General features: G+C 39.5%; 1 protein-coding gene across 1 annotated transcript; it reads left to right on the top strand.

Moving 5' to 3' along the window:
- The first annotated feature begins 915 nt into the window (after nt 1–915).
- On the top strand, nt 916–11,170 carry LOC113120920 (cell division cycle-associated protein 4-like). The gene is made up of 2 exons (XM_026291053.1): nt 916–1,463; nt 7,335–11,170. Exons 1-2 carry the CDS (start codon nt 1,327–1,329, stop codon nt 7,996–7,998), a joined length of 801 nt encoding a protein of 266 aa, XP_026146838.1. The 5' UTR covers nt 916–1,326; the 3' UTR covers nt 7,999–11,170.
- Nucleotides 11,171–12,530: the final 1,360 nt, after the last annotated feature.

Here is a 12,530-nt window from a genome sequence, read left to right as displayed (position 1 = left end):
TAAGGGATGATTTATGAGATATCTGTACTGTATTTATAGTTAATGATGACATTCACAAATTGATTTTGTAGTAAACAGAACATGAACACGAGTAGAGCAGCTGATGACACTGAACTGCAGCACGTGCCGGTTAGAGCGATTCTCGTTCTCGAGTCAAGAACCGGTTGCATCGGTTTTCGGATCATCAGTACAGTCAACCGAGAATCGTTTCTGTCGGACGCGTCCGAATTGAGAACCGATGAACTGATGATACTGCGCATGCGCGATTCAGCGTGAAGCCAACTGACTCACAGCATGTCTCTGAACCGAAGGGATTCTTTTGGTGATTGATTCTGATTCTGTACTAGTAGTTATGAGCGGGTATTTTGAGGGCTTGGATGAAGGGCAATCTGGCGAAACGTAAGTTAATTTAATAACAAATACATCGCAATGGATTATGTTTAGTAAGTGGATCATGGTTTCTGCACTGATGACACCTAATTTATTTACTTTATATCTTCAAGACTTAAATCCTCATATGCACATTATTGCTGTTACTGTATTTAGGTGTTGTTGCAAAACTCAAATGTAAACTTTTCATGATTATGAGGTTTTAACTGACTAAAGTTATGATTACTGACTTTATATATTTGAATGTTTGATAGACGTGACGCCATTACGTCATCGCCAATGACGTCATTACGTCGAGCGTGAAAGAACCGATGAACCGGTTTTTTCAACCGGTTTATTGAATCGAACCGTCCGAAAGAACCGGTTCGCGGAAAAGAATCGAACTTCCCATCACTAGTCTGTGGGCTGGGCATGTTAGGGGGACGAAGGAGGGGCAAGAAGACGCGTTCCACCAATCAGGGGCAGTTACTAGGCGGGTCTGAGATCGCGTTTGACCAATCGCCGCCTTCCCACCTGACGACCGTCAATCAGCTGAGTTCCTTTCGCGTTGATTCTACAGTGTGGAGAGAGTTCTCTTCTCGTGCTTGTGTAGAGACGTGATCGGTCGCGTAGTTTTGCGAGAAATAATGTTCAGAATTTGGACCAGAAGCTCATCGCGAAGTTCGGCGACCGATTTAAACAACCGTACATCTTGTTTTTATCATTCCAAGAGAATGTAGCGGTCATTCGAGGATCTTGGGTAAATTAATTTCGTAGTTCCATATAGACCGAGACAGCACTTAACCAAGTACGAACTAGCTAACCGGCTAATTCATTGCGCATCCCTCTGAGCTTAGCCGCCGAGGCTAGCGGTGCGTGCGCACGCACGTATGCGAGAGTAGTTGGCTGTAATTAACGCTAAACAACGAAGCAACTGATTGAGCCAAACATAATGGTATGGGTCAAAGGGACATCACAGCGTTCAAGGCGTCCATGAAAAGAAAAAAGGGAATTCCTACCGTCTCTATGTGTCGACTGGATGTGAAGAAGGAAGTTGAGCCCGCCGGAGGAGATGGTGCCCTTTCCTCTTCAAGGTAACGACTTTGTCATAAACTGTTTTCTGGATGTCTCATGAGCCCGGTAGAAGACCCTTTAGTTATAATTCTGTTTCTGGAAATTGTTTCGTGTATTAACACTGTTCAGGACTGTCCCGCTTTCCAAAACAACTAAAGTTAGAGTTTATGTTATCGATAGTTGAGCTTGTGTAGCTGTTACTCCATCCACCCTAGTTTATTTACATCTGGAGCAGTCCTAGCAAAAAGTATGTTACGTTATACTGGTATTTCTATCTGTATCGTTGTGTGTGAGCCTATAAACAGAGACTTTGGTACCTCGGGTTTTGTGTACGTGGTTTCGGTTGAGTAAGGGGGTCGATTTGCCACACTGATGTTTGAACCCCACTAACGTTCACTCGTAAATGTGACTGGACTGTTTTCTATTAAACCTGTTCTTAAAGAATTAAAATAGTATGTCGTTACGGTATTTCAGTCGTGTTTCACAAACATGTCTAACTAAAGCAATAGTGAAAGCTAAGAGTGCATGAATGCAGATTTCGGTTTTACTAAAGTTTCATAATTCGATTGAATCATGTGTTATTTTACATTAATCTTTATGAGTAGTTATGCGTTTCATATTACGTGTCTTCATACGCGAAATGGTCGAGGACCGATTTAAAGTTATGTGCAGTTTTAGATTCAGCTCTTTCGGAAAACGAAAGTCATATTTTTTATTTTATTGAGAAAGCAGCTAGTATGCGGAGTTTTAAAAAAATGTTACGAACTTTATTTGGTTGTGATATATTACATAGTAAGTGTTTGTGTGGTATTGTCACTTCTGAGTATTTTGTTGATAATTCACTTGTAGCATAAGTATCACCTTAAGGTTTTTAAAGAAATGTACAGGTTTGTAATATGTATTTTGTTTGTTATTATTGACTTCCGCAGATGATAACTCCGCTCTCTCTCATGGCTGTCAAACAGTCAAAGGGATAGTTCACCCAAAAATGAAAATTTTTAATGTAAATTTAAAAATCTCCTTTTGTGTTCTACTGAAATGAACAAAATCACTTACATCTTGAATGCCCTGGGAGTAAGCAGATAAACATTACATTTTATTATTATTAATATTAAAGGGATACTCCACCCCAAAATGCAAAGTTTGTCATCACTCTACCTCCATGCCATTCCATACCCACAAAAGCTTTGTGTGTCTTTGGAACACAATTTAAGATATTTTGTCGGGAGGCTTCCAAGTAAATTACACTGTCAAGATCCAAGGTCAAGACATCATCAGAATAGTCCATCTGGCATCAGTGGTTCAACCAAAACTTTATGAAGTGAATGCAACTTCTGTAAAATGGCTCTGAATGCAACTTATGCACCTCTGTGTGAGCCGCTACACAAGGATACGTTTTCTATGTGTATTTACGATTTGATTTGAATGAAAACCGTGCATCAGTGCAGCGCGGCTGACACCGAAGACCGTAAGCTGTTTGCGTTCAGTGGATATTCTCTAAAATGGTGATGCGGAGAGACACAGAGGAGACAAATTGTTGTATAAAGTCATTATTTCTGTTTTCTTAGTGTAAAAAAAGTATTTGCGTTGCTTCATAACATTAGGGTTGAACCACTGATGGCAGTTGGACTATTCTGACGATGTCTTTCATACTTTTCTGGACCTTGACAGTGTAATTTACTTGGCAGTCTATGGGACAGTCACAAGCCTCACGGTTTTCATCCAAAATATCTTGAATTGTGTTCTGAAGACGAATCAAGCTTTTATGGGTGTGGAACAACATGGGGGTAACTGGCTAATGACACAATTTAATTTTGGGGTGGAGTATCCCTTTCAAGTGTGTAATTAAATGTTATGCAGGGTTGTCAATAACTTGAACCTCAGTCATGTATTAGTTGCTAATAAGTTCTTAGTAGGCAAATTTTTTTATATTAAGTGAATAAAATCCATCTGAATCTTAGACTAGATTGAGGTTTCACCACTGACTCAAAGACTTACACCACTGATAAGACAAGCAGGCTTCATATGAGTGTGTGTTCACGTCTGTCAGCGTGACTAATGCTCTGAGTCACTTCGTCAGTCTGTTGGAGCCGCCCAGTTACAAAGCTGCCCAAACTGAGACATCCGGCCTGTCTACCCAGTGGTTCATTAATTTAAGACTTATTCGGCTTGTCAATGGTATTTGCCACCTACTCCCTCCCTCCTACTCGCAGTCAATCCCCTGTGCTCTTTCTTACACTCCTCAACTCAATATCTTGTTCTCCTCCCACTTTCTCTCACAGACTAACCTTTCTAGAAGCTCCTGCTTGCTCAAGCTTAGGTACACCCTCTCTCTTTCCTGCTTTTTTTTTTTTTTTAAAGACTCTTTCCTGTTGTCCTCTTTATCGTGACTGCCTTTTTTGGGCCAGTGGGAGGGAAACCGGAAGAGAAAGATGAAAATATGACTCAACCACGTCAGTTCAGTTTGCTCTCGTGCAGGGAGTATCGTAACTTAAGCCACCCTATGAGTAGAAGCAACTCTTATCTTGTCTTCAAAGTGTGACTAAAGATCATCTTGGTGCTGTCTGTCACTTTGTTCTCTTCGGTTCTTTTTTTTATGTACTACTAACCACACAGTGATGGAAGGAAGTGAAGTCCTTATCTTTCTAAATTCAGTGAAACCGATGTATCTTTTTGTGTGGAGCTAGGCTGCTATTCATTTATGCAGTGCTGTGCTGCTGTAAGTGAAAGCAGCAGTATAAAGACACTTCTCAGTTGTTCAGTCTTGTGTGTTTCACAGGCAGTATGAATGATAACTTGGTTATCCTACAGTGAGAGTGTCAAGACTTTTTTATTTATTTAATTTTCATTATAGAAGTGTAACTTTGATACTATACATGAATAAAAATATGATGAAAGTTGTAATGGTAAGATTTACTTATTATCAAATTTATTAAATAATTTAGTTATTATTATCATTATTATTACAAAGCACTGCATCTTAAAGACTGTCTGCTGATTATCAAAAAGGCCCTAATATAACCTACACTGATGATGCTGTGTTTAAAAATATCAACATGTTCCATGTAGTTTTTTTTTTTTTTTTCACAAAATGGAAAAAAACCTTAACTTTTGTTAAATAAGAAAAAGCTGTCAAATGTCAAAAGGTTTAATGACAAAAGTAAGTATTCAAAACATAATTTAACTTACAGTCTGTAAAGGAGATGAAACATGTTCAAATACTCAGTTTAAAGTCAAAGAACTTTCCACAGAATATGTCATTTTCTGTCACTGGATGTAATAAACCCCTACAGATGTAGAAAAAATACATTTGGGTCATAATTCTAATTTTGAAATTGAATATTTTATTATCGCATAATACAATCTAATATTGTATTTTAATATTGAATGTTCTTAACCTTGCAGTTGGTTGTTAAAAGCAAAAATGTTATAAAATTCACATATTTGCCCAGTATAAACCAAACTGAAGTACCAGCATGTATATGTGCAGACTTGAAGTGATGCAACGCAGTGTACTCTACTGCAATGCTCCGTCTTCTATGGATCCCAATGTGTTCTCGCACTTTGATGGTTGTCTCCGTAGTTGTTTATTGTCTTTGAGCTGCAGACTCTATGCCACTCAAGCGCCAGCCTCTCATCCACCGCTGTTGCCATGGAAAGCAGACCACAGAGGCCAGTCTAACCAGAGGGGCCCAATTGAAATCATGCATTACTTCTTTAAAGCTGCGAGACTTCATAGTGACCAAGTCAAAGTTGAAGTTGTTCAGCTTGCCTTCTTTAAAAAAAAAGCTTTATAATGCACATTTAAATGCACAAATCAGTCGATGACCTTTTTCTCAAGCTTTAACACTTGTTTGATGTCTCAAGCATAATGACCCCTTACATGCCATATTCTTTTTGATAATACTGTTTTTTCGAAGTCATGGTGGTTTTGTCCCTTGCGTTCCATTTATAGCTTGCTGTTTCTGACAGAGACGGGCTGCAGAGCAGACCCTCTTCCAAGCATACGTGTGCTCCTGCCGGAATTCAGCTGTGAAATCTGCAGGAATACAAAATGTCCCTTTTTAAGCCTTGTGACTTCCTTGTAGGAACGGCACCTATAGGGCTGAGCAGGAATGAGCCCAGAGTGCTCTGCTAGCGTGCATGGTTATATAACCGCCAGCCTCTGCGTGCAGCTCTTGCATGCACTCACACACATTCAGCCATTAAAAGTGTTTAATCAATTGTGTTTAGTTGTTCTTAAAGATTAATAACTAAAGATATCCTTCCCTTCATGCTTTAGTTAGGTTCATGACTGGTTGTGTTATCTGTTGCCTGAAACTAAGACTTAACATGCTGCACATTTCGCTACATGTTGGAATTGAGACTACAATATCTAATGCATCCATCTCCCTTCTGAACACGAGAGGCTCTTCTTGGCTCCTGCAGCTTCCTGTGCACCCTGCAGTAGAGAAGAGCAGTCAGTGACCAGACCTGCGGGGGATGTCTGTATTGGTTCAGAGCGATGGATGTAGGGAGGGGGGCGCCTACACCACAGAGAGCGCAGAGGTGGATAGACAGTCTTTCACATTTACGGCCCTTTCCACTCAAACTCCAGCTCTCCAGATCTGAGGCGGCTATCTGACAGTGCAGTTATGGTCAGTATTCAAATGGCGCGCCCACAAGCCACATTTCGCTTTTGTTTGCGCATAAACGTATGGCCCAAACAAAATTTGTGGTTCGGAATAGCAGTTTGAATATGGGATCGCATACTTTCGAAAACCTTTTTTCAGTGCTCAAAAATGGCTACTTCCATTTACAGTTTAGAATTGACGGGTCCATAAAGAACCCTGCCTTTGCACAACAGATTATTTATAGTTTTTGCTGCAAAAAACCCTTTTAGGAAATTAAAAGTGTATCTTTAAGAAGGTCTTTGCTGTTAAGAATCGCTCATGGGGTAGAAGCTGCAGCAGTGCTCCTGTGCTGCGTATCCTCCTCCGCTGTGAGAAAGGAGCGCTAACGAAGCATGAGCTTATTCTCATGTGTACTGCAGTCGCAGCCAGGAGGAGCTTGAGCTAATGCATCCACCTCTCAGGAAGTCCCGCTCAGGGAGGAGGAGGAGGAGGAGAAAGAGCTTTGTCAGGTTAAAGCTTCACGTTATCAGTCATGTATCCGATAACAGTCAAATTTCAAGGCGAAAGTGTTTGTCAAGAACAGAGTTCAGCGATAGTCTGTGTGCACAGATGATGGTCATGGTGCTGTTAAATTCAGGATTGGTTTGTTCCATGCAGAGTTAATAACTGGAGCAGACCACACAGTGAACTTCGCAGGAATCAGTAGAACATGGATGCAATCTCATGTGATCTAACCAACATGTCAAGTATCAACAGTCTAAAAATATCAGATAATTCAACCTTTTTTATGACCAAGCAAGGTTAGTTGTAAAATGTGATGCTGAGACTTTTCAAAAAAATATATTAAAATTTTTATTTATTTAAGCCTTTGAATTATTAATTCATGATTTATTGATTTAATTTTTTTGCAATAGAAAACTACTTAGGTGAGTGGCAGTCATTGCCTAATGGTTAGCCTTAACCTTTCCTTGAATACACAATATTGAATTATTACATGTGTGAAAATGAGGCTGTGAGGGATAGACTTTAAAACTTTACAGCGCTATGCACCATGTAGATCAAATTAAATTTACAAAAAACATTTTGCTGATCGGGCAAGTGACAAATCCCTATGATGCTTTCTTGCAAAATATGTTAGTGGATGAAGCTCAAAAAGCTTGAATTGCAAGTAAAATCATGTATCCTTAAGTAATATTTAATTTGACTGTACGGTAGGCCAGTGAGAGAAATGTTCCAGTTCTGTTTTTCTAAATTTCCCTTTCTTTTTTTCATCTGTAGGTACATGTTGGGCCGGGGGGTGAAACGCAAGCTGAGCTCATGTGAGGACCCTGCCCAAGACTTGCCATATCCTCAGCAGAGGCAGCTGGTGCTGGACTTGTGTCTAGACAAGCTACAGAGCTGCCAGCAACGAGCTGAACCTAGCCTGCACCGTTCGGTCCTGCTGGCCAACACCCTTCGCCAGATTCAGCAGGAGATGAGACAGGAGGGGGAAACCTGTCTGCCACCAGCCCCGCTCGGCCCCTCACTCCCTCTCACCTCCACCCCACGCCACTTCCCTGACCTGCCACCTGTGCCCTTAGACTGTCCTCCACCCCTATCCGGAGCACTGTCCCCTTCATTCCCCTTCATGACAGCTGAGGATGAGGAGGTCCAGTTGTGCAGCACTGAAAATGAGACACTTTTGCCATCCCTTGCTGGTGAGGCCGACACAAGGTCGTCAGATTCGCTTTTCAGCTCTTTTGAGATCACTAATTCCACCAGCTACTTGACAGACTTGCCGTTGGACGACATCTTTGAAGACATTGACACGTCAATGTACGACTCCTCTGACATTTCTGTCCTGAGCAATGGATGCATGTGCACATCCAGCAGCAGCCTACAGCTCTGTCTCTCAGACATCAACGACCTGGATCACATCATGGAGATCCTGGTGCGCTCCTGAACCACGGCTCGCACCACATTGTTCTCATTCAGCCATCCCAATGTTTTCTATGGGAAATTAGTGATGCAGTGTGTTTTCTTAAAAAAAGACACAAAAAAAGAGACACATTTGATCTATTTTTATACAAAGGACTGATATATTTATATATTATAAAAGGAAACTGCCTGACACACTCTCACTGTAGGATGAATGCACATTTTTAAGACTTTTCAGATGGTCGGGCTTAACGCTGCCATCCTTCATATTTAAGCAAGCTAAGATATGAATATGCAGGGACTTCAGAAACAAAGTATTAGCATTGATGCTTATTTATATTGGATAGCGAGTCGGTTGTATTTAAAACAAGGAGATTGAAGAAAAGTGTATCGTGATGGACACTCCGTAGCTTTTGATGAGCTAAAAGACATTTATTTTTTGTGATCTCCACTGTATTCTGAAGCATTACATTTACTGTCAGTAATTCTGATGATCAGATCATGTCATGCACAGGCAGCCCTCACACTACCTCTCAAGATACCAAGAGCTCTTTCTCTATACAAAGACTGTCATTGTTACAACTGTATTTTAATGGTTTCTCTCCAATAACTTTCAAAACTGCTGATTGTTTTATATATGGCTTTCTGTTCACAGGAAGGCCTCTCCTCAAATGTTAGGATTCAGTCCAAAGCTATCGCTGTAGAAAAAAGGCTTTTGTCTCGATCTTTCTATTCAAAACTTTCTTTTCGAAACATTTCTGGATTCAGAACGGGCTGTTGCTTGCATAAAAAGTGATCTCTATTTTCAAATCACTTGGAATTTAATGCTGTTTCTACTTTTCACGTACATGATTGTCAGACACACAGCCACCGTCGAATCCCTCGTATGAACATAGTGCCTACAACGGAGAATGAAGACTGCCGACGATGAACTGCACACTGTGGACCCACACATAGACTTGATCTACGCCCATGATGCTCCTTAAGTGGGTTGTTTGCCACTTTTTGAGTGTTAAGTGCAATCCTCTGTCCTCTAAAGAAGCCATTATCTCCTCCTGCTGTCCTTTATTGTGATCTACACTGCAAACAAAAATTATCGTGGATGTCTGTGAATGCCTTTCATGTTTTTTTGAGGACCATTTCTGAATGTCCAAGCTTTCTCATGTGGAGCAGAACTGATGTCTTGCCTGCCTACTTGTTCCCTTCACCAAGAGCCATTTCCACCACAACTTAGTTATTAGTTACTACTCAGATGTGTGCGATGGTAGACCAGAGCGAGGCCCTTGGTTTTTGATCTGTATTAACATCGACTGAACATTAGGTTTCTGCAATCGAATGCAAAAGAGCCACAAGCTGCTGTCTCCATTAAGACAGGGCAGAAACAGGGGGAAGGGAAGAAGCAGAGCCAGATTAAGGGGGGGGGGGAGGTTAAAGCAAACAGCTCCTGTCACGTGGAGAGCTGTGCTAGTGGTGAATGCTACTTTGAGAGTTTGACAACAGCTGGTATGTGTGCGCTCACATTGGTGCACTCTCAACAAGCCCCGCCCCCAGTGAGGCCCCAAGGGGCTTTGATCTCCTCCTGACCAATCATTTTAGTTTAAGGGAGGAGCTTTGTTCTCTGTCTGATTTGTGGAAAAGAATAACAAGTGGAAGCGCTTCAGTTTGGTCTGTAAGCTCATAGAGGAATGTCTTCCTTTGCCTGTGGATAGCTCACTTTAATCATTAGTGGCTTGAGACATCTATGGTCTGAATTTGAGTTAAAATTAGACATTCCAACTAAAATAAATGAGATATTTTATGTAATTTAAGGAACCACTAACAATGGCATTTGAGGTGACAGCAGAGTAGGGCTTTTTGTGTTTTCGTCTGAACTAACACGCTTGTACCTCTTTAAAAACAGGCTCGCAGACACCCAACCCTGCCTTTCCCGCTCACAAGACTCATGCCTTGCCACAGAGAAAACCGGACACTCACAAAGTTTACACAAACATGCTTGTGTAAGATGGTTACCATAAATCGGAGAGAGATTGTATGGTGAAACAGTGACTGGTTTTTAATGCTGAAAGCTGTGGATCTAATGAGTGTGTAGCTTCTTGAGCTTTGTAAGCTTGATCTCTGTGTGTGTGTATATTTGTATTTATACATTTTACTTGTGTTTTCATGTTTTTTTTTTTTGTTGTTGTTGACTGAAGATCATGAGATAATATATTGCTTTTATTTAAGAGTGAGAGATGATCTATAGACTTCAGTCTTTAGGAGGTTTTATTTGTTTTTTTGAAGTGTGTAGATATATAATGCAGAATTATGAGAGCTGTTTATCATTGGAATTATTTGTAAAGCTTTTGATCTGTGCTGACCATGATGGGATCTTCTTTATGGTGTGTTCACTTCCCTTTGGACCAGGCTGTTATTTAGGCAGCTTTTTAAACTGTTTTTATGCTAAAGTGGTTAAGTAGGAGAGCTTTCAGTTGTCTGCCTCATTTAAATGTAATGTTTCCTGCTGCTTGAGTTTCAGTCTCTTGAAGGACAATCGTTTCACAATCAGCCCCAGGAGCCTGTGGTTTTTAACTAGTGTTCATTATGCTTTAGTCTAGGAGCATGCATTGCAGTAATACATAGAGAAACAGTGAAAAGTGGTTTACACTGTTGTAAACTTGTGAACGGCTTACTCAAATAATGTAGGGTACGTTTGTTGTACCGGTTGCACAGAGAATATAAAAAGCAGCAAGAGTTTGTATCATCATGGTCCTTCTCAAATTTGCTTGGTTGTGAGGCACAAAACAGCAAGCTTTAAACATCACATCATCTTGTTAATTTGGCAATTATTTATTTTTTTAAGATAACCTTTCTTTTAATTATTATCCTAATGAAATTGTAATATCAGAAACCTCAAAATGCCACTTTGTCCCAAGTGCAATAAGAAAATATGAACATAAGCGCTGTCTTGCCTAAATGCAAATGAATCAATGTAGTAGTCCTATATACATTTGAATGAATAAATGGCTATATGTTTTTTTTTTTCTAACGATGACTTTACACCCTACATTTTTCAGTTTCACACAGAAACTGTCCTTTGATCTGGTTTGACCGCAGATTTTTGTGAGGTATGTAAATAATAAAGCATTTTCTTTTGCTGTCATATTCTATGCAATACATTGTAGCAGGTCAGTATGTCAAATAAAAAATGGAAATGGAAACTTGTTATGTATTTACTCAATATCTACAACCAGTCAAGCACACATTTTAAGTGACATAAAACAATATGGAGTAAACACATCAATTAAAAAGGACATATAACGCCCCCTACAGGCAAAATCAATGAGTGCATGAAGGGAGATCAACTCGCTTGGAATTATATGCTGCACAATATCTTTCAGATACTGCACAAACATAAATGGTATATAAAATCGTGATACAAAGGTTATCACTTAAGTCTCATATAAACAAGCAACTTTGCATTAAAGATGAATTTTAAACCATGATGCAAAATGATTTGTTTTCCATTTACCCTTTTTTCAAAACATTAGAATTGAAACTCTTAAGATGGCTATCTGGAGGCAGTCTGCACTTCGATCGAATTGCTCGCTAAAAAGCATTAATAATACATGTATAAAGAAATCTGCTCTCCGCCCCATAGAGTATCAGCCATCGTTCTCCTCTTATTTTATTTCTCTCTCTCAAACAGCTGGTGTTTAGAAGTACTTCAATTGCCAGGTTCTTCCTCATAGACCACTGTGTACCCCTCCGTCTGTCTGTTTGGTGGGTACAGAGCTGCACTCCTCCTGGGATCTCAATGCAGTTTGCTATGCTTGATAGCAACTGCCAAGAACAACAAACATCAGCATGGGGTAGAAGACAAATTTGACTGACACAGGAAAACACCAATATGGCTCTCAAAGTCTTCCTTGTTGTGATATGGCAACAAAATTGTGGTTCTCAGATAAATATGATGCACATCTAATAATATTCTTATTTGATTAGACTAGTTCATTTTATAATGTTATGTTATTAGGTAATTTTTTTTTAAATACTCAATTTTATTATTTTATTTAACAATTATGAGCATGGTCCATGTTTATGCAATGTGTCAAGGCTATACATTTCTTTTCATGTATTAATTTTACATAACATAACAATTTTGCACACAAAGCAGAACTACACACTTTTTTCTGTTTGGCTGATCTGATGGAGTGCATGAGATACATGTCAGTTTGCTCTGAATAATTCATTTGATTTCCTATTGTGGCTATTTACTTCCAGAAGATTCAAAAGGAATTAAGAATGTCTGCACGGTTTATACTCTGTTTAAATTAATTTAAACAATTTATAAGGTAGGCATTTTGTCTTATACTTTTAATTTACAGAATACATTTCCTGGCAAGACAATATTTAGAAAACATGGCAAACAAACCCTTAAACAACATATAATGTCAAGACATTTTAAGATATTTTAGATATACACCTCAAGTATCAGAAAAGGAGTGTTAGGGTTATAAAATAATCATATAACCATAGTAGCCTAAACTCATGACTAAACTATTTCTGATGTCAAACTTG

This window comes from Carassius auratus, chromosome 20, assembly GCF_003368295.1.
Source record: "Carassius auratus strain Wakin chromosome 20, ASM336829v1, whole genome shotgun sequence".
Lineage (NCBI taxonomy): Eukaryota > Metazoa > Chordata > Actinopteri > Cypriniformes > Cyprinidae > Carassius > Carassius auratus.
This window is presented reverse-complemented; position numbering and strand designations above follow the sequence as displayed.